The sequence below is a fragment of the Nelumbo nucifera genome, chromosome 1 (assembly GCF_055504915.1).
Source record: "Nelumbo nucifera cultivar China Antique chromosome 1, China Antique-T2T, whole genome shotgun sequence".
In the NCBI taxonomy this organism is placed as follows: Eukaryota; Viridiplantae; Streptophyta; class Magnoliopsida; order Proteales; family Nelumbonaceae; genus Nelumbo; species Nelumbo nucifera.
In genome coordinates, this window is record NC_142649.1 from 50,704,714 (window position 1) to 50,731,282 (window position 26,569).

The 26,569-nt window shown below is 38.4% G+C and overlaps 1 protein-coding gene across 2 annotated transcripts; it reads right to left on the reverse strand.

The window, feature by feature from the left end:
• On the reverse strand, positions 1-25,779 carry LOC148803246 (uncharacterized). Of its 2 annotated transcripts, XM_088896760.1 has the most exons (12): positions 25,319-25,779; positions 25,127-25,177; positions 23,958-24,023; positions 7,924-9,908; positions 7,513-7,821; positions 7,336-7,435; positions 2,052-7,248; positions 1,733-1,936; positions 1,556-1,637; positions 1,368-1,469; positions 318-558; positions 1-225 (listed from the first exon to the last, which is right to left on the reverse strand). In XM_088896760.1, exons 4-5 carry the CDS (start codon positions 8,523-8,525, stop codon positions 7,551-7,553), a joined length of 873 nt encoding a protein of 290 aa, XP_088752886.1. In that variant the 5' UTR covers positions 8,526-9,908; positions 23,958-24,023; positions 25,127-25,177; positions 25,319-25,779; the 3' UTR covers positions 1-225; positions 318-558; positions 1,368-1,469; positions 1,556-1,637; positions 1,733-1,936; positions 2,052-7,248; positions 7,336-7,435; positions 7,513-7,550. The 2 variants fall into 2 exon arrangements, 1 of the variants encoding a protein (XP_088752886.1); XR_016081446.1 differs by lacking the exons at positions 1-225; positions 7,336-7,435; positions 7,513-7,821; positions 7,924-9,908 and having other exon boundaries at positions 234-558; positions 2,052-2,103; positions 25,319-25,764.
• Positions 25,780-26,569: the final 790 nt, after the last annotated feature.

The window sequence follows — 26,569 nt, forward strand, 5'->3', positions numbered from 1 at the left end:
TTACAAAAATAAAAATTAATTTCATTGTTCCTGTATGATAAAACCTATACAAACTTATACAAAACATTCATACTAATCTTTGTTCAATACACACTTTTAATAATTTTTTTTCATCACCAAAAAAAGAAAAGAGAATTAACAAAATTATCATCATTGCATCTGAATAGTTGATTATATGCACGTGCATCATACTCATGACCTTCGCTTTGGATCATAAACTTCGGTCTGTCATGTTCAACAAAAATGAATACATAAGAATTGATGTCAATAATTAGATATATAAATTAAATAATGTAAGAGTTTTATATGCATTATACATTATCATTATTTAACCCATGCAATGCAAGATCCAAGTGCATCTCCAAGAGTTACCATATTACCACATTTTCTCAACAAAACTATGTCATTAATCATTACTGGTTTTAAGGATATTTCACACCATTCATGACCAAGTGCTTCATCAACCACCACCTTTTTAGGATCTTCACTAACAAATATACCTCTTGCCACCTCTTTCTTATCGTATCCTGGATAAAGGAGCTTCACATGTTTGAATGCCTGCACATTAAATCATTTTAGGATTATAATCCTATTTTTCAAGAGAAATAACATTTATTATATCCTACTAAAAATACTTCATCCAAATTTTCATTTGCACATCGATCAAATTGATTGTTGCCCACATGTGAAGGAATGCTCCCAACTCGTATTTCCTAAGAGTTAATAGTATAGATATTAAATATTATTTATTTATAATAAATTAATATTTTATAACCATACATTTACCTCATGTGGGGTTACCACTACATTATAGCTACTGGCAAAAGAATGCATGTGGTGTGGAGAATTTAAAGGAACATTTTTAGCATTTTGGACCTAAATTACAATAAACAAGTATCATTATTATCATATATAGTCAATCCAATTGGTATATATATAATTATTTAGCTATTGTAAGAAATAATACTTACTTGTCTACCTAGCACAAGATTCCTTAATTAAGAAAAATCTATAGTCATATCCTTCATTTTGCCCTCTAAGTCACTGATTTTATCTTTTAATTGTCGATTTTCAATCTCCAATTCAATATTTGAGATACGTCTCCTTGGTTCAAGTCCCCATAAATCTGTTGGAGTTGGACCTAATACCATCATGCGCACTTAATTACGCCTTTCTGGTTTACTGATGATTTGATAAAAAATATCATCTTGGGCGATAACACTTCTCACTGAGGATCCTTCATTATTTTGTTGAGAGGATGCAAATTCATCGATCTTTAACTACGACATAATAACTAAACAATTTAATTTATAAAATTATATGCAAAGTTATAAAAACACCATAAATAAAAAAATCCAAATATATACCATAATCTCTACAGATGCATCATCGATAGGTTTGCCATCCTTACGAGTATGTGTTCTTTTAAAAAGAGTAGCCCTGTCTAATACTTCCCCAGCCACTTCTGCCTATTTTCATATATACAAAATTAATACCTTATGGTTAGCAAATAAATTTTAATAGTTACTCAGAAAATATAAAATTGAAACTTTACCTCTTTGTGAATCCGTGCTAAACTTTTTGTTCCTGCATAGTGGTTTATTTTCTTCAAAGCACGATTGTTTTTATTTACTTTGCTAAATGTCAAATGAAGAAAAGTAAAAAAAAAAAAAACAATATATTAGTATATGTTTAAATAAGAAATCATTTTTAATGAATTTAATTTGCATACCTTAAATTTTTCCGATTGCCACATTTGAAGCAAATTTCCCCACTACTCTTTAACAACACGATCCATTAGAGGAGTAAGATGTTCTGCTATTGGAACTTCAGGCTTATAAAAATCCCGATATGGAATGCATTTCCATTGCTTCGATTTTGCATTTAGGTCCTTTAAACACCATTCTTTATGATCATCTGAAACATCAAACTTATCCTGCATTGCATATGTAAGAATGAGATTTTATATATCATAGTTCATTACACATATTTGATTATTTGAAAAATGTTCAACTCCAAAATACAAATAGTGAATAAATTGAAAAGAATACCTTGATAAAACCCCAAGCACGATCTTTAGTTGTATTCAATACTTTCTTCCAACTATTCACATGACAGGTACAAATATTTCCATTACATGCTATTGGTGCCAATAAACTGAGACAATTTTCCATCTTCTGGTTGACCATACTTATTAAAAGATACAGAAATATGTTCATTACCATTCATTTTATACACATCTTTACAAAAGGTGGGGCCTCTTGTTTTCTTGTGCTGTGAGGGCTCTATTTGTGGGGATAATTGGTCTTCTGTTTCCTCCTGAGAATGATGAGAGGGCAAATGGTCTACTTGGGGTTGAGAAGCTTGAGGGTGTTGCAAATGAGATTGTTGTGGTTGTTGTGTTTCAGTCTCTTGTTCTTCAACTTCCCTATTTAATTGAGAATTTGGGACTTGCTAAACTCGATTTGTTTGAGATCATTTTCTTTTTGATGCCCAAGAAAAAAATCCAAGGGAATCAAAATCAGATGGTGCAACGAAAAAAGCTCATCTATGGTGTGGCCCTCAATATTCAGTCTTTCTTGAGGTGTGTCCCTCGATGCTAGACTGATAAGATCATGTAAGTTGAGCACATAGTTCATAGATCATCTACACTAAACAACTGATATGATTCTGTTTATAAGCATAATCAATCACTCAAATATGAATCATTAAATGAAATGTAATTAAACTATGATTAGACGAATCAAATTCAGAACTGAAGCAAATCTTAGCCCAAATATCAGATACTCTTTCTGATAGTTAAACTAAAAAATATCAGATTTCTAAGTTACTCTTTCAGAAAAACCAGAGGTTAATAAAGAAAAAGAACAAGTGCCCAAATATCAATTATTGAACAAGCTGCTGAACTAAAGCTGCACCAAGTCCCCAACAATTAATGGCAGTAGGCTGCCACATTAATCGAGTGACCTTCGACCTAGATCACTGTCCATTGAGTGGTTAGGGAACAGGTCCAGCATCAAAATACATGGTTCTGTCATCATCTTCTCAGCTCAAACCTATGGCTGGGGCTGAGGTTAGCTGTAATAGTGGTTAGGGTCAACCCATGCCCAACCTCTCTTTAATAAAGGAAAGGTTTACCAATTGTCAAACCCATTAAATCTCTTGTTTGGAGAAAGGAATGGTTTAACTCAAACTGATCAGCAGCTGTGGCCAAAACCCTGCCACTCTCAAAACAAGGGACTTTCTGCTCCATCAGCACATAAGACTTGGAGTGGTTGGATTCTAGAGCTCCAAAGTCTGTTGTCTATGTTTGTCTAGGCAGCCTTTGTAGACTGATTCCTCCATAGTTGATAGAGATTGGGTTGGGGCTAGAAGCATCAAACCACCCATTCATTTGGGTAGTCATAAACAACAATGAATCCTTTGAGGAATGGTTGTTGAAGGAAGGTTTTGAGGAGAGGACCAAAGGGAGAGGTCTCCTGATTCAGGGCTGGGCGCCTCAGGTATTAATCCTGTCTCACTCGGCCATAGGTGGCTTCTTGACACATTGTGGGTGGAATTCAACACTGGAAGGGGTTTGTGTGGGTGTGCCCATGATAACATGACTTATGTTTGCAGAGCAGTTCTGTAATGAGTAGCTGATTGTACAGATTCTCAAGATTGGAGTCAAGATTGGTGTTGATGTCCAATGTAAGTGAGGAGAGGAAGAGAAGGTTGGGGTGCTGGTAAGGAGAGAACAAGTGGAGAAGGCCATAGTCCAGTTGATGGATGGGGGAGATGAGATAGAAGAAAGAAGACAGAGAGCGACAGAGCTCATGGAGATGGCAAAGATAGCAGTCGAAGAGGGGGGATTTTCTCATACCAACATCACACTGTTGATCTAAGATATCATGAATCAAGTAATCATTCAGAACAAACAGCCACTACAATTGTATCATCACACAGATGTTAGATGAGGCTCCTGAATATATCTATCTATCTATCTATCTATCTATCTATCTATCTATATATATATATATATATATGTAATTCTCTAAGAGTATCTTTAACAATTCTTTATCTCATGGTTGTTATTTCTGGGTCAATCACAAAGGAAAATTGCAGCATTATTGTTAACTTCTGCCTTTGTCAGCAAGCTGCATTACTGTTCAATTACCTCAATTGGCCAACCAACTCACCCTAGGACAATTTGTAGCAAAAATAAAACAAAAAACTAGGTTTAGGACAAAAAATCTTTCCCTCTAGAGCCAAAACTTCACTTAAAAAAAGGAAAAAAAATAGATCCACCTCAAACGCATGAATGGCCGAGTGAAAAGCAAATTACAGAACAAGAACAAGCTTAATTTATGCAAATCACCCATCAGATTCGAAAAAAAAAAAAAAGAAACAGCCCAAGTTATTTGAGAGCTTCCTGCACATGACTCCTCTGGGATTCATCAACTCTAATTATAAAAAAAAAAAAAAAGAAACAATAATAAAAGCATAATTACTGTTCATCAAATCAACTCTAAAATTTTAATCACAAAAGCTCTATTCATAAACTCAGCATAAGGGCTCAAATAACCCTTCATAGACTCCAATTTCAACTAGGAAACTAACAAATATTACTTTAGTCCGATATCATAGTATTCTATCATATAAGAAAGTGATCTCAGTGGGTCCATCCCAACAGTGGTACTTGTCACGCAGCCATGACCCTGGCAGAGATTTACTACATGACCTCCACAAGCAACCAATGGCATCAGACTGTCTCATCTCAAGAATGTAATGACTGGTTTAGATGAGATTGGTTCTTCTAAGGATGGTGAAGAAGAACCCTGCATTCCTGCTGAGACGATTGACAGACTTAGGAAGAAGATCTATGAGTATCTCCTTACACATGTAGAATCTGCTGCAGTTTCTCTTGGTGCTGAAGCACAAATAGCACCACCAAGCCAAGCAGCAGAAACTAAAGCAAGAAGATGACATGGTGAATATTCTTCTGGACAGACATTCATTATATCTTACCTATACAGCTTTGAGGCATTGGAGGTGAGCTATATTAAATTGTGTGGACAGATCCAACTTAGCCACCAAGTGGTTAGGGAGGGGCATTTTTCTGATTCTAGTTTTTATTAAAATTTGGTTTGTTGGCTCTTTAAGCTGGAACCAATGTCCTTAACCTTCCCGATCTGTCTCAATGTGTTTGTTTCTGAAATGTGTTTTCCAGGAAATAGCAATTTTATTAGGAAAGAAGTTCCTTTTTAAAAAACATAGAATATGATGTCAATGCTCCAGAATAATTACAAAAAGAATGCTATACATCGATATATAAACTTAAAATGGTCATCGGCACAAATACTTGTGTAAATTTTGAATGCTGGAAAAATATGAAATACATTTCAGACAAAGTAGTATATCAGAAAATATTGGAATGCAAACTCAAGGGCCAATACCAAATGTTGGACATGGCTATCCAGGGTCTTGGGAGGGGTGGACTGCTTACAGACCTAACCTTATGGCCTTTTTGCACATTGGATGAAAACATGTTTTTGGAACTCACAACCAGAAAAACAATTCATATTGGGATAACACCCCCAATAGGAAGCTGGTCCTTTGATTTCAGATTTTACTTTCTTCTTCACATTTTGCTTTAAGAGCTGTATTTCAGTTCAATAGCAACTGATCCTGGCGGGTCAAGAAAGTTAAACCCGACCACACACCAAAACCATATGGTCTATTCTTCTCAACGTGTGCTAAGTACTAGGCCCGCAACAAATCTTCGATATAGGGGCAATCTTATATAAAATTTCTACAGATAAACACAATAAACACTTCACACTAATTATGGACTAAAAATGTAGATCCAGACTGGTCCAAATATGTTCTATTGTTTGGATCCGACAGATTGAGTCTAGGACCCTTGTTTGTCTACCACGAAAGAGCTTAGAGCAGTCTCTGCACATAAATAATTGACAACAGAAACCACAAAAATGAAAAGAAACGATAATAGAAGCAACTGACAACAGAAAGAAGAACAATCATCATCATCAACAACAACAACAACAATAACAAAGAAAGAGAAGTAGAAGAGACAAAAGAATAGGAGCTAGCCCAACAATTTCGTAGATATGGCAAAATTTGTATACAAACTATATAAAGAGAGAAGAGTTGTCTACTACTCAAAACATATATAAGTTGCAGGCTGCAGCAGCTAGCTGCTTTAATTAAAAAGTTTGGCCTTCCCTTAGCTACTGTTGGTTGAACTTCTGCTTCAGAGTTTATTACCACAAGCAAAAAGGGTTCTTCAGTTTCAACTGAGATCAGAGCTTGTACATTGAATAACACCACAGTACTAAACTCTGGATTCTAGGAACTAACATAATGGTCTTAGGATATTTCACATTGAATAGTGTGATTTGTTGGTCATCATCTCAAAAATTTTATTAATAACCAAAAACCATGAGTGGAACAAAAAAAAAATAGTCTAATCAGAATAATCACTATCATCATCAAAGTCATTATCTTCTTCATCCTCGTAATCATTTAAAGTATCATCTTCATCCATGTCATCAAGGAGACTTGGTTAACTTCAAATTCAGCATCCATTTGGGGGTCATCAATTAGAACTTCTAGACCCTGAATGTCATCTCTACCCCAACTAACATCATCACCAATTAGTAAGGCATTATCTCCTGAAATATGTTGGTTGACTGGAATGCTCTCCACAATAGCATCAAATTCTTCCATCTGCACTTCCCCTTGCATGTCAAAGTTGTCTCTAGGTGTTGCCTTCCTAACTACAGGCCATGTAACATCAATAGGATCTTGGACATAAAAGACTTGCTCTGCCTGAGATGCCAACACAAATGGCTCTGGAGTATTCAAAGATCTCTCAAAGTTGACAAGTGTGAAACCAAGTTCATCAGTCTTCATCCCTTGTTTGCTATTTACATCGACCCAATCACATTTGAACAGCAATATCTTTAGGTTTCCATAGTACTTTAATTCAACTATATCTGTTAAAACCCCATAATAACTAACTTTCCCTTGTATGGGGTTTTTGTCCTTCGCACTTGAATAGCTTGAAGTTTTTGCAGTTACACAAACACCACTATTTTGTGTCTTCCTATTACCATCGCGATTTTTGGTGTGGAAGCGGTAACCGTTTATAATGCAACCCTGATATGTCCTTGCCATTGGAAATGGACCCTCAGATAACCAAACAAGTTTTTGTGAGAAGCTCTCATCACCACGATGAATTGCAACCTATTTCATGAATAATATAAAATTTGAGTTATTTCTTGGTTTGAACTAAAGTTTTAAAAGTTAAAAATTTTAATCCCCATTACTTACTTTTTTCTTAAACCATTCAGGGAACTCCTTATGGTGAATATTTTCTACCTCTTTTAGTGGAGCTCGACGATGTTGCCTCCAAATTTCATTATGATGTTTCCTGATTATCAAGTCAAACACCTAGTTAAGCATCCAAATTTAATGTCTTCGAATAAATTTAGGAAAAATTAAACTTACTGAATGTATGGATTGACTGCTTGGCAATTAAACAATATCTATCGGTGTGCCCTTTCTAATGTCTCTTGATCTAAGTAAATCACATCAACTGCCCCAAATCCACGACCTGTTTGTGAAAAGATAGCCCACTCTTCTTCCATTTCAACAACCTCGACATCATCATTTCTCCTTCCCCTGTTAAATCGGGTCTCAACCCCATCCAAGTACATAGAGCAAAATGTTAAACACTCACCTGCCAAGTATCCTTCTGCAATAGACCCTTCAGGAAATGCTCTATTATGTACATGCTTCTTTAATGTAAGTAGGTACCTATAGAATAATAAGTTAGTAAGTAAATCAAAAAGGTTGGTTAACTAGATAATGTGACTTTTGAAATTGCTTCTAAATTAAATATACCAAGGCAAAGCATACCTCTCTATGGGGTACATCCAATGGTACTGTACAGGTCCAGCTATTATAGCTTCATCTGCTAAATGGATAGGCAAATGCATCATAATGTCAAAAAAACTGGGTGGAAATATTGTCTCTAAATGGGAGAGTGTCACTGCAATTCGTCTTCCCAACTTTGAAAAATCCTCTCCGGTTGCCTTTTTAGAGCATAAATCTCTAAAGAAGCTACACAAGTCAATTAGGACTGAACTAACATTACGAGGCAAGGTCCTTCGCATGGCTAATGGAAGTAGTTGCTGCATTAAGACATGATAATCATGGCTTTTCAATCCAAGTATCCTGCGAGATTGAAGATTGACGCGTCTTGAAATATTAGATGCATACCCATCTGAAAGCTTAACATCTTTAAAAACTTTGCAGAAGTTTGTTTTCTCCTCCTTTTTCATTGTAAAACATGCAGGAGGCACCAATAATTTATTGGTTTGTTGTGGACTTAGGGTGAAGAGCTGGTCTAATTCCCATCTTTTGCAATTCAAGACGTGCTTGCAAAGAATCTTTTGTTTTCCTTCAATATCCAATTGTGTCCCTACGATGCTTTCACATATATTCTTCTCGATATGCATAACATCTAAATTGTGACAATTCTAATGACTTCCAATATGGTAACTCGAAGAAGATACTTCTCTTTCTCCAATCTATTTTTTCTTGTGTTTCGTCATTCCCATCATTTCTATTTTTCCTTTTTCCTAAATTAAGACCATCCAATTTACCCAATACATCAGATCCGGATAACCTTCTTAGTAGAGATCTCCATTCTTCTTCACCATTAAAACGATGCCTCTCAGCTCAAAAACAATGATCCGGTAGCAGGAATCGTCTATGGCCCATGTAACAAAACTTTCTTCCATGCTTCAACCACTTGGAGCAAGCTTCATTGTTACATGATGGGCAAGCTAATTCACCCTTTGTGTTCCAACCTAACAAGTAAGCATAAGCAGGAAAGTCGCTTATAGTCCATAATAGTACTGCCCTCAGTCGAAAAAATTCCTTTGTAAAAATGCATCATATGTATCCACACCAACATACCATAATTCCTTCAAATCCTCTATTAAGGGTTGTAGGTACACATCAATGTTCATCCCTGGTCCAGAAGGGCTAGGAATAAGCAATGATAGTATAATGAATGGCTTCTTTAAACACAACCATGGGGGCAAGTTATAAGGAAATAGAAGTACTGGCCATGTGCTATGAGAAACACTCATTATACCAAATGGATTAAACCCATCACTAGCTAACCCGAGTCGAATATTGCGAGGCTCTAAGGCAAAATCTCCATGCTTTGCGTCAAAACTTTGCCATGCAGTAGAATCAGCAGGATGTCATAACACCCCATCACTATCATTATGTTTATCATAATGCCACCTCATATAAGTTGTCTTTGATGACATAAACAACCTCCTTAGCCTCGGCTTCAAAGGAAAATGTCAAAGAACACTAGCAGCAACCTTCTTACTATTTTTAGCCGAACTTGATGTCTCTCTCTTCCATCTTGATTCACCACAATGAGAACACGATTCTAAATTTGCATTCTCCTTCCAAAACAACATACGATGTTTGGGGCATGCATCTATTTTCTCATACCCAAATCCTTAATCTCTTATTATCTTCTTTGTCTCATGATAGATCTTTAGACACCTTTCACCTTCAGAAAGAGCATCTTTAATCAAAGCAATTACCATGTCAAATGACTTGTTGCTCCAATTGCTTAGACATTATACATGGACACACAATTTTTCCATCCTATGATGAATTAGCCTCAGCCCAGTTCAAAAATTGAACAACTCCATCTATGAATTCATTTGTATTCCTACATTAACCAAAGATAAAATATGAGCCCTTAAAATGTTGAATCTAACCTAGATATATAAGAATCTTTTCTTTGTAGCAATTTTACCTCTGCATATACATCCAACTCCTATCCTCCATCATTGAATGCTTCTATTAATCTGTAATATGTTGGAAAGGGATGATGAGGATTATTCCTTGTGGAATCCGAGTCAGAATTTTTCCTGTTTTTTTAGTTATTTATTTTCTTTTTTAGGTTGTGATTTTTTTCCTTTTTTTTAGGTTGTGATTTAGTTTCCTTTTTTTCTTTAGGCTAAATTAGTGGATTAGTTTCCTAGAATAGCTCCTAGATTGATTCTTAAAAGTTGTATATATTTATACAGATCTTCTCAATGAAATTAGAACAGAAATCTTCAAACATTTGTTTCTGTTTTCATGGTATTAGAGCCTACGACGATGTCTGGAACGAACCAATCTTCATCAACAGTGGACTCAACAGTAGTAGATTCAACCATGAATGCATTGAGATCCCTTGGAACCTCCTTCACCACCTCTGACATAAGCCATTCTCTGCATATTACCCAACACAAATTAAATGGGTCCAATTTTCGTGAATGGTTTCAATCCGTTTTGTTAGTGATTCGAGGAAAAGGAAAAGTGGGTTACCTTACTAGTGAAATCCCTCCTCTAGCGAGTAGTGATGCGAGTTACAAGACATGGGAAGCTGAAAATTCCATTGTCATGGCGTGGTTAATCAATTCCATGGAGACGCAAATAGGATGCACGTATCTGTTTTACAAGAATGCTCACGAAATATGGAAGGCTGTTCAGGAGATGTACTCAGATCTTGGAAACACGTCTCAGTATTTTGAAATTCGTTCTTTCCTGTGGAACATAAGGCAGGGATCAATGTCAGTAACAGAGTACTACAACAGGCTGATTGATCTATGGCAAGAAATGGATTTGTTTTATACAATTCCATGGAAGTGTACTGATGATGGAGTACTGTACAACCATGTCCTTGAGAAAGATCGAGTATTTGATTTTCTTCAAGGACTCAATAAAGATTTGGATGAAGTACGAGGTCGTATTCTTGGAATCAAACCCCTTCCTTCACTTTGTGAGGTGTTCTCCGAGGTTTGACGAGAAGAAAGCAGGAGGAAAGTCATGCTGAACCCATCCTCATACGGAATCCTAGAGGAACAATCTCAAGGATCTGCACTTGCATCTACTCGGTCTCAACCTCAGAAGAAAAAAGAAAACCACCAGTGGTGTGAACATTGCAAAAAGTCATATCACACAAAGGAGACTTGCTGGGGCATTCATGGAAAACCTCCAGATTGGAAACCACGGAATCAGAGGAAAGGCAACCCTTCAGCTCATGTAGCCGAATCTGCTGAGACAAAGAAGCCTAACACAACAGCTTTCACACCGGAACAAATGGAGATTTTAAGGTCTCTTCTTCACCAGCAATAGATTTTCGAGGCATCAAGTTCTACACCTACAACAGCAATTGCACAACGAGGTAATATCTCATCATCTCTATTATCACGAAAAGATGATCTCAATGACTGGATTGTTGACACCGGTGCATCAGATCATATGACAGGACATCATACAGCTTTTTTGAATTATAAAAAATGTGATGGTGAGATAAAAGTCTCAGTGGCAAATGGGAATACAATAATTGTGGCTGGAGTTGGAGATGTTTTTTACCAAGGACTTTATTTGAAATCTGTTCTTCATGTTCCGAGTTTAAGATATAATCTCCTTTCTGTTAGTAAGTTAACTAAGGATCAAAATTGTAAAGTAACATTTCTTTGTGATCGTTGTATTTTTCAGGATCCATCTTCGGGGAAGATGATTGGCAATGCTGAAGAACGACATGGTCTCTACTATCTCACTGATTCTTCTCCAAGGCCAAAACCACATCTATCTCTTTTTGCGTCTAGTTCGTTGAATTCAGATGCAATTCTATGGCACAAACGCTTAGGACATCCTAGTTTTCAATATTTGAAACATTTGTATCCAAACATATTTCTCAATAAAGATCCTTCTTTCCATTGTGAGTCATGTATTCTTGCGAAACAGTCCAAAAAAGATTATCCTATTCACAATTACAAACCTTCCAAACCGTTCCATCTTGTTCACAGTGATATTTGGCGAGCATCACGGGTTGTGGATTTAACAGGCAAGAGATGGTTCATCACCTTCATAGATGACCATACTCGTGCTTGCTGGGTCTATCTCTTGAAGAACAAATCTGATGCCGGGTATGTGTTTCAATAGTTTCATAAAATGATAAAGAATGTGTTCCAATGCAACATTCACATACTCCGCACAGATGATGGAGGAGAGTACTTTGCACAGATTCTTGGAGATTACCTCATTCAGAATGGCATATTTCATCAAGGCTCATGTACATCTACCCCACAACAAAATGGGGTTGCAAAACGAAAAAATCGTCACTTGTTGGAGGTAGCTCGATCACTCATGTTTGCTAGTGCTGTTCCACATCATTTTTGGGGAGAATCTGTATTAACTGCTGCCTATTTAATCAATAGACTTCCATCAAAACCCCTCAAATTCCGTACACCAGTCAGTTGTCTCCAAAAAGAATTCCCTCATATTCGTTTACTCAACTCTCCCACCAAAAATATTCGGGTGTTCTGTGTTTATAATACCAATCCTACTCGGGGAAAACTTGATCCAAAGACCATCAAATGTATCTTCATAGGATACAAGATCAATCCTTCTATTCCCATGATTCTCTTCAAGGGGAGAACTTAATTGAAGATAATCATTGGGATCCTTCGATATCTCTTCCTGTGTCTTTGCCCCAGTCTCCATCAGTGTCCACTTTACCATCCTCTGAGTCTCCACCATTACCCCTACCAGATACAACCACAGGTCTCGGTCAAGGGGGAGAATCAGTCCAACAACAAAGTGAACTAATTGCTTACTCAAGGAGGCCCTGTGTTACTCAGCAACCAATCATCGGAACCTATGGCGGATTCACCACAAGATTCACAAAGAGGTGCTGTTACAATTGATGATCTGGATGTTCCCATTGCTATAAGAAGGGGGGTAAGATCTTGTACTCAACATCCGATTTCAAATCATTTGTCATATTGTCGTTTATCTAACACTCACAAGGCATTTGTATCTCAACTTGATAATGTAACAATTCCTGCAAATATATATGATGCCTTGAGAGATTCAAAATGGAAGGTTGTTGTTTTGGAAGAGATGAAGACACTAAATGACAATAATACATGGGAAGTTGTAAACATGCCTAAAGGGAAGAAGTTAGTGAAGGGATGGGATATCCATCACATGGACGCCCAAATCTTGCGGAATGGATAGGGCGAATTTCAAAAATTTCTCCAATCTTTGCAGGGAATCGAATTCCCTATTTTAGAAAACATATTTTCAAGGATCAATCTTGAATCAAGAACCAAATCAGATCTGAACCAAAAAGAGTAGGAGGGAGGATATACCTGATACAGAGAATCAATGTCTCCCAATGGAGTTGTTCACACCCAAGGAAGGATCCAAAATCTGCTCCCACTGAAGATGGCGTAGTGAAGGATGGAGCAGAATCAGCAACGTTCTTCCAAAAGAACTTGACCCTTCGCAAGAATCAACTGGATGGCTTGTGGGTACAGCTCCAACCAATCTTTTTCCCAAAAGATTGGAATCAAGATCAAATCTTGATTTCTCCCAAGAACTGAAGATCGATCTAAAGGCAATGGCGACGGCAGGAAGGAGGCGGTAGGAGAGAATTCGCAGGGTGCAGAAAATCTCTCTTTCTGTGATTTTTAGCTCTGAAGAAAATTGAACATCAAAAATCACCAAACTGTATTCGTCCCTTTCTTCTTTCATAATCTTAAAGGGATCAGCTCCTAATCACATTAGGAGTTGCTAATCCAAATCATATTTGGGTTAGAAGTCACTTTAAGTGATAAGGGATAATCCTTATCTTATCTACAGATCAGATCGGCCATCTTCTAATCTAATTAGGAGGTTTCCAGATCTAAATCTCATTTAGATCTTGGACTCTCTAAGTGGATAGGGTCTAAGCCCAATCCTATCAGTTGATCCACCTCAGAATTCGCCCCCTTTAATTGACTGATCAAATCAGCCCAGTTCGAAATGGGCTTAAGGCCCATTTAAGGTTATGTACTCAATTAGCCTTCCAAACTACTGCCCAGTTGGGCTTCCTTGTATGGCGTGGGACCCAAACATTGATCTACACATCAGCCACATGGGTTCAGCCCAGCCTTTGTTAAAAGGCCTGGCCAAATACACTGTTATGGACAGTGCACCCCCTGAATCCCATCTTATGGGCTCTATGGGCCCAACACTTACCCTAAGTGGTCCCTGGGCCAAGCCACCCTGTAACACCCAGGGACTGGGCAGATGCAAGATTAGCCCATCAGGTATTATCCTCAATGGTCTTACACTTAACCTCTCAGCCCATAATGATCATACACTGCCCGACAAGAGAGGACCTCTCCCTCGGCTGCAAGGAACAGTGTTGCACTCTCTACTTATATGGATCCCGGGAATTAAAACCTTTTGCAAACATTTTAGAAACCATAATATATACTTTTATATCTCATATAAAATATACTTTGCAAAAACAAATCTCAACGGTTGAAATCGGCTACCGGCAGTCTTGGTTTCCATCAGTGAGAGTGCTGCCCCGCTCATTACCTTTGTCCGACAAAGGGGCTGATCCTGTCACTATGATCACCCACTTAGATGAATTCTCGGACTGTCCCAACATACCCAGGTTTTGACCCCCGCTAAGGATCTCACTGATTGGTACATCAAAGACAGCCCAATCCGACACCTAGTGCAGTATCATAATCAAGTCTAAGGGTCAGGTGTAACTTTCCAGTTTTGCCCATCAATCTCCAAGGTCCAGAGCAATACTGGAAATCTGGTCCAATTCATAGATTCAATTAATCCTACACTGTATGTGCCTAGGGTCTCACCCTGGAAGCTGAGACACGCCACCCCAACCGACTTGGTGGCACTACAGTGTCATCCTTGTTAGGATAGGTCTCCCCAGACCGATCCACTGGCTGTGAACATTCTAAACTAACACGAGTCTCATTAAGTGTCCAGTTTAAGGGTATTACACAGAAACATACCAAGGGAACATGAATCAAATATGCACTTTTATTCATTTACAATAAACTCATAAAGTACATCATTCTTGATTGAAGCTAAGGGCATACAAAACTGTCTAACAGCTCCCACTTGCACTTAGGTCCAATCAGGTACTAGCCGGAGTCCCATGCTTTCCACATGTTTCTCAAACACTTTCTGTGATAGTGGCTTCGTCAATGGGTCTGCTACATTTTCCGCTGACGCTATCTTCTGAATCAGGATGTCCCCTCTACCAACAATCTCCCGCAGTACGTGGTACTTCCTCTCGATGTGATTCGACTTCGAGTGGGCTCTTGGCTCCTTAGCCTGAGCAATGGCTCCATTGTTGTCACACAACAATGGGATGGGTGATGTGCTGGACGGAACTACTCCCAACTCATGAACGAACTTCTTCATCCACACGGCTTCTTTGGCAGCCTCACTTGCGGCAATGTATTCGGCCTCGGTTGTGGAGTCTGCTGTGGACCCCTGTTTGCTGCTTTTCCAGCAAACAACACACAATCCTATCGTGAAAACATATCCAGATGTAGACTTTCTATCATCCGGATCCGAATAGAAATCCGCATCTGTAAACCCTTGGATCTGTAGTGAACTACCATCGAATACCAGACAAAACTCTTTTGTCCTTCGAAGGTACTTAAGTATGCATTTCACAGCAGTCCAAAGCTCCTGCCCTGGGTTGGCCTGGAATCTGCTTACTACACTCACTGCCTAGGCGATGTCAGGACGAGTGCATAGCATGGCATACATGATGCTCCCTACGGCTGAGGCATAGGGAACGTCTTTCATGCTCTCGATCTCCTCAGAGGTCTTTGGAGACATCTTCTTGGAGAGATTGACTCCATGCCTGAAAGGAGCATTTCCTTTCTTGGAGTTTTCCATGCTATATCTCTTAACTATTTTGTCAATATAAGCAGATTGGGATAATCATATTATCCGCTTCGATCTATCTCTATAGAGTCGAAGACCTAGTATATAGGAGGCTTTTCCAAGGTCTTTCATGGAGAATTGCTGTGATAGCCATACTTTTATCATAGTTAACATTCCTACATCATTCCCAATGAGTAGAATGTCATCTACATATAGAACCAGAAACGTAACCTTGTCACCACTGGTCTTTCTGTAAACACAGGGTTCATCCGGGTTTTGCTCAAAATCAAACTTTTTGACCGTAGAGTCAAATCAGATGTTCCAACTTCTAGAAGCTTGCTTCAATCCATATATGGATCTATTCAACTTACAGACCATGTGTTCCTGACCCGCAGCTACAAAACCTTGCAGTTGCTGCATATAGATATCTTCAGTAAGATCTCCATTCAGGAACGCAGTTTTGACATCCATCTGCCAAATCTCATAGTCATAGTAAGCTGCTATAGCTAGCAGGATCCTAATGGATTTAAGCATAGCCACGGGCGAAAAGGTTTCCTCATAATCGATGCCTTCTTTCTGAGCGTATCCTTTTGCCACCAGACGAGCTTTGTAGGTCTCAACCCTGCCATCGGGGCCCTTCTTCCTCTTGTAGATCCATTTGCAACCAATTGCTTTTACCCCGGAGGGCGGATCCACTAGAATCCAGACTCCATTGGTCTCCATTGAGTCCATCTCAGCTCTCATGGCATCTACCCATTTAAGGGAGCCTATGTCCAACATAGCTTCCGTATATGTTACGGGATCCTCTTCACTAGTCAAGGTTTCGACCAAGTAACTATCCTGATCGTAACCAAAACGGACCGGTGGCCTGGACACCCGGGTAGATCTTCTAGGTTGGTCACTACCTGGAACTTGTGGGACACCTCCCACTGCATCTGAGCTCTCCTCATCAAGAACAATTTCCTGACGCAGATTGTCCAAGATGTAGCCATTTTCCAAGAATTGTGCATTCCGACTGCAGAACACCTTCTGCTCACTTGGATCATAGAATAGGTAGCCCACTGAGCCCTTTGGGTAGCCTACGAATAGGCAATGGCTGGTCTTGGATTCCAATTTGTCCGGATTCGTTCTTTTAACGTGAGCCGGACAACCCCAAATCTTCAAGTGTCGTACATTTGGTTTCTTTCCGGTCCAAAGCTCATAAGGAGTCTTAGGAACCGATTTGGTTGGAACCCGGTTCAGCACGTATAACGCAGTCTCTAATGCGTATCCCCAAAAGGATGTGGGTAACTCTGAATGGGTGAGAAGTGACCGAACCATATCCAATAAGGTCTTATTCCTCCTCTCTGAAACACCGTTAAGTTGTGGTGTAGCAAGAGGAGCCAACTGTGATACTATCCCACTGTCCTTTAAGTAGTCCCTGAATTCGTCAGAGAGATACTCGCCACCTCGATCTGATTGAAGGGCCTTAATTTCTCTCCCTAACTGTTTCTCGACCTCTTGCCTGAACTCCTTGAACTTTTCAAAAGATTCAGACTTGTGTCTCATTAGGTATACGTAACCATATCGTGAAAAATCATCGGTGAATGTAATGAAATACACGTGTTGGTTACGGGTCCTAACACTCAGGGGATCACATACATCAGTATGTATAAGGTCAAACGTGCCTGTACATCTTTCAGGCTTACCGTTAAATGGCCTCTTTGTCATCTTACCCTGAAGGCAAGGCTCACAAGTGGGAAGATCTTCTACAGTTAGAAAATCCAAAGGACCATCCTTTACCAGTCTTGTGATTCGGTCAATACCAATATGGCCAAGTCGGTAATGCCACAGGCACGTGGGATTAACTGTATCACGTGCTCTTTTCTTGGGGATTTCGGCCGAAGTAGTTTCGGCTATGTTAGTTTCTAGAGAAGGATGTAGAACATAGAAACCGTTCTCCAGTTCCCCATATGCGATGAATTTATTGTTTCTTTTAATAATAATCGTATTACTGAAAAAGACAGAATATCCATCCGCACATAGTTTTGAGACAAAAATCAAATTTCTTCTTAGATTTTGCACAAAAAGACAATCTTTAAGTACAATATTTCCTTCTCTAAATTTTAATTCTACGGTGCCTATTGTCGTAGCTACAACACTTGCAGAAGTCCCCAAGTAAAGCATCACTTCTCCATCATTCAGCCTTCTGCTTACCTTGAACCCCTGCAGTGAGTTACACGCATGAGTTGAAGCCCCGGAGTCAATACACCAGGACGCAAAAGCCACCAATAAGTTAGTTTCGATGACGCAAGATTCGAAATTACCTTTCTTGGACTCCAGGTACTGAGAACAGTTCCTCTTCCAGTGGCCGGTTTGTTTGCAGAAGTGACATGCATCTGCTGTCCTGTCCTTCTTCTGCTTCTTGGGCTTGGTAGTCTTCTTCTGAGGCTTCTTTGCCTTCCTCTTTTTCTTGCCCGTTTTGTTAGCTTCAACAAGCATCACCACAGGCTCATCCTTCTTAAGTAAGTCCTCGGCCCTTTGCAACATATTGCTCAGCTCTTGGACGCTGACATTCAGCTTGTTCATATTGTAGTTTAATATGAACCCATTGAAGGAAGAGGGCAAGGAGTTCAAAATGGCATCTACTTGAGTTCCAAGATCTAGCCCGGATCCAAAGGCTTCCAGCTCGTTAATGTAACCCATCATCCGAAGACAATGGTCGTGAACTTTCTGCCCCTTGGACATCTGAGTGGTCATGAACATTTTCAAGACCTTTTGCCGAGTAGAACGGTTCTGCTCTTCATACATTGTTTTCAGACTGTCTAATATGTCCTTAGCGAGTTCGATCTGATCGAATTGCCTTTGTATTGAGTTGTCCAAAAAAGCAACGACATAGCAGCAAGCTAGGGAGTTTTTATCTTCCCAATCTTGGAATTCTCTCCTGCGGGCTTCAGAAGCCCTATCACCCAGACGTTCCAGGGCAGGAGACTTGACTACCTTGTCCAATTTTTTAGATGTTAAAACCAGCATTAGGTTACGGCACCAGTTGGCATAGTTTGGGCCCTTAAGCTTGTTGTCGTCAAGAAGCTTTGCAAATTGTCCGTTTGCCATTTTCTGATAAAACAGCAAATATCAGTCCACAACCATATTTGATTCATGTTCAAGTCATAGATATGGATTTTAATCTACGTTCCATTCCCATTTTTTCATCTCTGAGTTTTCCCTCCTGCTCAGGGACGGAGACAACGACTTGTCTCTGGAAATGTGGGAAACCACATAGGGTGCATGGAGCCAACTGTTTCAGCTACAAAACCCCACCACCTTTCTGTGAAGGATCACATCCACTCATCATATGAGTTTTCCCTTTGGCCTCTTCCAGACAAGGTTCAGAGCCGTTTTCAGGTAAACCTTTCTATCCAGTGAGTGCTCACCCATCATATTCGTGAACACCAAGGTACCATGAGAGAGTTCCCATTTTCTGGTGAAGCCCCTCCCACATCGGTCTATGACGCCCCTATTATCTTATGAAACACTTAGACAAACCCAACAGCAAATGGATAACCCATTTTTTGGTGCATTTCCTCATTACTGAAGGACCCATCCTCGTGCTAATGATGGAAGGCCTTTAGAGAGTTCATCACATGAATCTCTCTATCACATGCACTCATATTTACTGGAGGGAACAAGAATTATGCCCTAGTTTATTTTAGGTCAAACCAGAGTGGCTCCCACTGACTTTCATAAAGCCAGATTCCGCACGTAACCTCTTCAGGAGGTGTGGGGCCCACTATTGAGGGAGGTCATCAAATGACCAGTAGGGACACCATGGCAATGATGTGCATTCAGCCATGGTGTTTGCAAGAGCCACTATCGTATCTGCATGGGCCAAGCACTTATGGCCCATGAACGTAGCATGGGCCCCCATACATCACATGCAGGGAGGAATTGATCCAATCAATTAATTATCTGTAATAGCCCATTTGAAGCCCCTTTTTAATTCATAATATTAACAATTAATATCATCTAGGTATATGGGCTGAATCAGGGTTACCCAGTTCGGCCCATATAGCTTGTTCCTTTGAAGTGGGCTTTTGGCAGTTTTAACAGTTTAAAACTGGGCCTTACAGGTTGGGCCGAATTAACCATTTAATTAAACATCAATCCTTAGGCCCATTTGTGGGAAAATTAGGGCTGACTTTCAGCCTTGAATAAACCCTAGATTCGGTCCAAACAATTTGAACCAATCTTGGTTCGAATGGGTCTAGGGTTTGATATTTAATTAAATCTTTAATTAAATCTTTAATTCAAGAAAATAATCTGAAAATCGCAGGTTAGATCACAGAATGCAGTTTCATAATGCAATTTCATAAACAGAGGTTAGATCACAGAATGCAATTTCATAAATTGCAAATCGCAGGTAGCGAATGTCCCATCTGCGAAATCTCCTTCCTTGCGCCGCCATCTTCAATCCAAAATTAAATTAAATAGAAAACCTAATTTCTATTATAATTACATCAGATCGAATACCTAATACATTGAGTCTAAAAAATAAAAAAAAAATTATTTACAAACCAAATGTAATGAATAAATCAAGAAACTGCAAATCTTGCAGGTTCCCTGCGCAAACCAAGAATTCGATCTCCTCTTGTACGAACAGCCCATAAATCAAGAAAATCATAAAGAACTATTCTAAACAATAATCAGATTTATAAAATTAATTTCGGATTATTTGCCCATTAAAATTTTGGGAATAAATTTCCCAAAACCCATATCTACGCAAATCGAGTAGAACACCTTCTGCCCATTTGCGCAAGTTCAGATCTGAATTAAATTGATTCAAGATTTGAACCATGGCTCTGATACCACTGAAGGGATGGGATATCCATCACATGGACGCCCAAATCTTGCGGAATGGATAGGGCGAATTTCAAAAATTTCTCCCATCTTTGCAGGGAATCGAATTCCCTATTTTAGAAAACATATTTTCAAGGATCAATCTTGAATCAAGAACCAAATCAGATCTGAACCAAAAGGAGTAGGAGGGAGGATATACCTGATACAGAGAATCAATGTCTCCCAATGGAGGTGTTCACGCCCAAGGAAGGATCCAAAAGCTGCTCCCACTGAAGATGGCGCAGTGAAGGATGGAGCAGAATCAGCAACGTTCTTCCAAAAGAACTTGACCCTTCGCAAGAATCAACTGGATGGCTTGTGGGTACAGCTCCAACCAATCCTTTTCCCAAAAGATTGGAATCAAGATCAAATCTTGATTTCTCCCAAGAACTGGAGATCGAACAAAGGCAATGGTGACGGCAAGAAGGAGGCGGCAGGAGAGAATTCGCAGGGTGCAAAAAATCTCTCTTTCTGTGATTTTTAGCTCTGAAGAAAATTGAACATCAAAAATCACCAAACTGTATTCGCCCCTTTCTTCTTTCATAATCTTAAAGGAATCAGCTCCTAATCACATTAGGAGTTGTTAATCCAAATCATATTTGGGTTAGAAGTCCCTTTAAGTGATAAGGGATAATCCTTATCTTATCTACAGATCAGATCAGCCATCTCCTAATCTAATTAGGAGGTTTCCAGATCTAAATCTCATTTAGATCTTGGAATCTCTAAGTGGATAGGGTCCAGTTCATAGATTCAATTAATCCTACACTGTATGTGCCTAGGGTCTCACCCTGGCAGCTGAGACACGCCACCCCAACCGACTTGGTGGCACTACAGTGTCATCCTTGTTAGGATAGGTCTCCCCAGACCGATCCACTGGCTGTGAACATTCTAAACTAACACGAGTCTCATTAAGTGTCCAGTTTAAGGGTATTACACAGAAACATACCAAGGGAACATGAATCAAATATGCACTTTTATTCATTTACAATAAACTCATAAAGTACATCATTCTTGATTGAAGCTAAGGGCATACAAAACTGTCTAACAGTTAGTGGGTTGTAAGTTGATTTTTACGGTGAAAGTAGGCTTGGAAGGAAAAATAGAGAGATATAAGGCGCATTTGGTTGCTCAAGGGTATACGCAAACATACAGACTTGACTACGAAGAAACTTTTGCACCATTTGCAAAATTAAACTCTATACGGGTTCTCTTATCTTTGGCAGCCAACTTGGATTGGGAATTGCACCAAATGGATGTTTCAAATGCTTTCCTGAATGGAACTCTTCATGAAGAAGTCTACATGAACCTGCCTCCTGGCTTCAAAGACAAAGAAAAACTAGGATCAGTGTGTAAATTGAAGAAGTCTCTATATGGGTTAAAACAATCTCCTAGGGCATGGTTCACTCGATTCAGCACAGTTATGAAAAGATTTGAATACACACAAGGACAGGCAGATCACACCCTATTCATAAAACAGTCAAGGGATGGAAAAAATCAATCTTGATTGTGTATGTTGATGATATGGTAATCACGGGTGATGACAATGATGAGATTACGAATCTCAAGGGCCTACTACAATCTGAGTTCAAAGTTAAGGATCTTGGAAAACTTCAATATTTCCTTGGGATGGAAATTGCTATAAGCAAAACTGGTATTTTCATTTCTCAAAGAAAATACATCCTAGATCTGTTGAAGGAAACCGGGAAGCTTGGTTGTCGTCCTGCTAGCACTCCACTGGAGAAGAATTGGAAGCATAAGATCTCTGAGAATGATCCTCCAGCTAACAAAGAGAGATATCAACGTCTTGTGGGAAAACTAATCTATCTATCACTTACTAGGCCCGATATTGCCTATAGTGTTAGCATAGTTAGTCAGTTTATGCATGCTCCAACCGAGAGACATCAGTGTATTGTTGATCAGATCCTTAGATATTTGAAAGGAACTCCTGGCAAGGGTATATTGTTCAAGAAAAGTGATAACCGGTTAGTTGAGGGATTTGTAGATGTTGATTGGGCTGGTTCGGTTGAGGACAGTAAGTCTACTATAGGATATTGTACAAAGGTTTGGGGGAATGTTGTTACATGGCGAAATAAGAAGCAAACTGTTGTGTCCAGAAGTAGTGCAAAAGCAGAATACAGGGCAATTGCACAAGGGATTTGTGAGTTAATATGGCTTGAACGACTACTGTCAGACTTAAATGTTCCACTTGATAGTCCAATGAAACTGTATAGTGACAGTAAATCAGCAATAGCAATTGTACACAACCCTATTCAACATGACCGAATGAAGCATGTTTGCATTGACAAAAATTTCATCAAATCAGAGATCAGAAGTGGAAAAATTTGTCTATCCTATGTGCTATTTGGATCACAGGAAGGAGACATCCTCACTAAACCATTACTTAGGGTCGGGTTTGAGACAAATGTATCAAACTGGGAATGATTGATATACATTCACCAGCTTGAGGGGGAGTGTTGGAAAGGGATGACGAGGATTATTCCTTGTGGAATCCGAGTCAGAATCTTTCCTGTTTTTTTAGTTATTTATTTTCTTATTTAGGCTGTGATTTTTTTCCTTTTTTTTAGGCTGTGATTTAGTTTCCTTTTTTTCTTTAAGCTAAATTAGTGGGTTAGTTTCCTAGAATAGCTCCTAGATTGATTCTTAGAAGTTGTATATATTTGTACAGATCTTCTCAATGAAATTAGAACAGACATCTTCAAACATTTGTTTCTGTTTTCATAATATTAGTATATAAAAGAAAAATAGATTTCATGAAATCTAATAGTTGTCATGCAGAAGCATTGTTGTCAATTGATAATTGTATTTGACTAAGAAAAAACAAAAAAAAAAAAAGATAAATAAACATATAACAGATTTATAAAGTTCCCTAAAGCTCACCACTATGTTGGTTCACACATCTCATGGCAATGTGGTATCATATAAAGAATATAAACATAAAAAGATAAAAAGATAAACAAATAACCTATGGCACTCCAATATCAATTAATCTTATAAACATTAGAATTAACCCACATGGATTAGCATATTCTTCATGACCATATAAAGATTATTAACATTAGAATTAGAAAGAAAAACACAAACACGCACGCATATATGTGGTGGATTCATGTAATCCCTAAAACTCCTCACTATGCCCATTAGCATATCCATAGCACTCCAATATCATGTAAAGCATATCCATAGCACAATCCATGGCATTCCAATATTAGAAAAAAAAAATAGCCAAAAGAATAAACAAATTAAACAATGAAGTTGTTACTTACATCCTTTTCCAAAGCAATCTAGGTGTCACAAAGCCCACACAAAATTCCTTATGAGTATAATTAATCCTATAAATTGACAACAAACAATATAAGTAAATAATATTAAGGATAGGAATTGTAGTATCAGAAATGAAATCATTTAAAGCAATCTAGATGGGCATGTATTCCTAGCTGACTCACTTTATGGAGGAGGGGTAGGGAGGTCTGAAAAGTATGATCTTAGCTGATCCTAGCTAAGCTATTTTATTCTTTTACATTGTACTAGTTGAAAAGTATGGATGTCATGTATATTCTTTTACATTTACTAGTTGAAAATTATGGGAACAGATCATTCCAATTTCAATTCTAAGGATTAGGAATTTTGATTCCGATTCCACTGTGATGAATATCATTCATATTTTTTTCAGAACTTCAAGTTAAAAAAAAAAAAAGCAACTGAAAAAAATCACTAGGCTGTATTATTTAGTTGTATTGGGTACCATCCCAGTTTCTTATGTAACCTTTTGGGATTGATCAATAGAAATTTATGAGAAAGATGAGTTGTCACTTACTTACAAAAGGGAGTCACTTCAACCGAAAAAAAAAATAGAAAAAAAAAATGCTTGTAGGGACTCATCATTGTTGTTTTGAGTTGAAATATCAAATTTGATATTTCAAGTAACAACAATTTGTATTTATCAATCCAAAACATATCTTATCATATGACATGACAAATCACATTTTAGCATCAATTTGTATTTGCTCAACCCCAAACGTTTTATGAAAAACAGCAATGGTACAAAACACTACAACCTTAATTTGTTTGATGTTTGGGATCCATGCACTTTTCCATTTGAATTAGAAAACCTTCTGGCTTCTCGTAAATTTTAAAGAGAGGAGATTTGACCAATTAACCCTTTTGAGTGAGAAGCTTCAGAGAACTCTGGTTTAAGGCGTTGAAGTGTTATCTGGAGAGAACCAGAACCATAAGGGAATGGATTGTTATTTGTTTATCTTTTGCATCATCGTACCATGTTAATTGTTTACCTTTTGTATTATCATTTGATGATTGAATAAGGATAAAACAAAAAAGTTGTCTTTCCCAAAGTAATTAAACTAAGCATAAAAATAATCAGACATGAGGAAAAGACAAATAGATCGATTAAACTAAAGGGAACAGATTTCCTTACCTTCTTTCCAATTACTTTGGATAGATAAGTCGGTTTTCAAACTGGCTTGGCCTGTCGAAGTACAATAACAACAATACATTGAGCCATTGGCGTAGTTTTGTTATAGATTGGGATATGAAACCAAAAAAAAAAAAAAACCCTAAATAACCAGAATTGTAAGGTGCATGATATGTTTAGCCGCTGTTATCTAACCTGAAATTTTTTTATGCAACAGTGGTGCTGCGATGCCTAGATTTCCCTTCTTCGATGACAAATGAAGATTTGTTATTTAACCTGGCACGAGATGAAGATTTCTTCTCCAACGAAGATGGTTTGGCACCAAATGAAGGTGACTGTTATCTTCTTCTCTGGTGAGGCAAAGAGATTTTGCTCTCTCACAGGGTGAAGCTCTCTGCCCAGCAATAATGTTGTTGATGGCAAACCCAATAGAAATCGGTATTTTCGAAGTGAGAGTGAGAGTGAGAGCGAATTCGACTGAGAGAGAGAGTTGTAGCAGGTTCAGATGAGAGAGAGAAAGAGAGTTGAGAGACGTGAGAGCAAGAACGCACGGGCAATTCTTTCTTTTCTTTATTTTTGCTAAGTAGACAAAACTTTTAGAACCCGCGCAAATTAAATTGCCGCGGTTTAATATTTCCTATATCAAAAATTAGGGATGTATTGCAACGGTTAGTTTAAAAACCGTCACCGTCTCAATACATTAATTATATTGCCATGCTGCATACGAGAAATGTGAATATTGCCCGGATCGAATATTCCGTTGCTATATATATAGTATTTTAGCCACGGTTTTTGGTCTATTGCTGGAAACACCGTGGCTAAAAACGGTTTTATTGTAGTGGAACCATCAGCAGTTGGGGCCGAGTCTGATTTAGTCTTGAACTTGTTATGTCTGCACGCCGATGTACTGTAACCAATCTTGTAACAAGAATCGTAGTAATCTGGGAGGTTTTTGTATTCAAGTGCTTGCCAGAAACCCTCTCGTCCAGTCCCTATCCAAACTCAACTGGGATGATGATGTTGCAGTAAATCCAACTCCAAACAAACCCTAGTCGCCATCATTCTTGAAAGAGTGATGGTGGATGGATCGAATTTCAGAACTGGGCCTATGGCCTAAGCAATCAATCTCAACAACCCCTCCACGTAGAAATTAACAAGAAGGTACAGGAAATTGATCCAGGCCGGAACAATACTCAACTCCCAGCTAGGTTCAAAATTGGGAATAAACTTAAAAATCCTAAAAACAAAATATTTGAACTTGAAAACCTTATGCAGCCAAAGCTTTAAGTAATCTTCCTCCTCTGCGAACCGAATCAAGATGTGCTTAAACATGTTTAATTTTACCCAATTATCTTATTTGACATAGAAATGAGAACTCTGTTGCCCAAGCGATGTGGCCATATATTTTGTTGTTATAGAGTTTGAAAAAATAATTGTTACAAATTT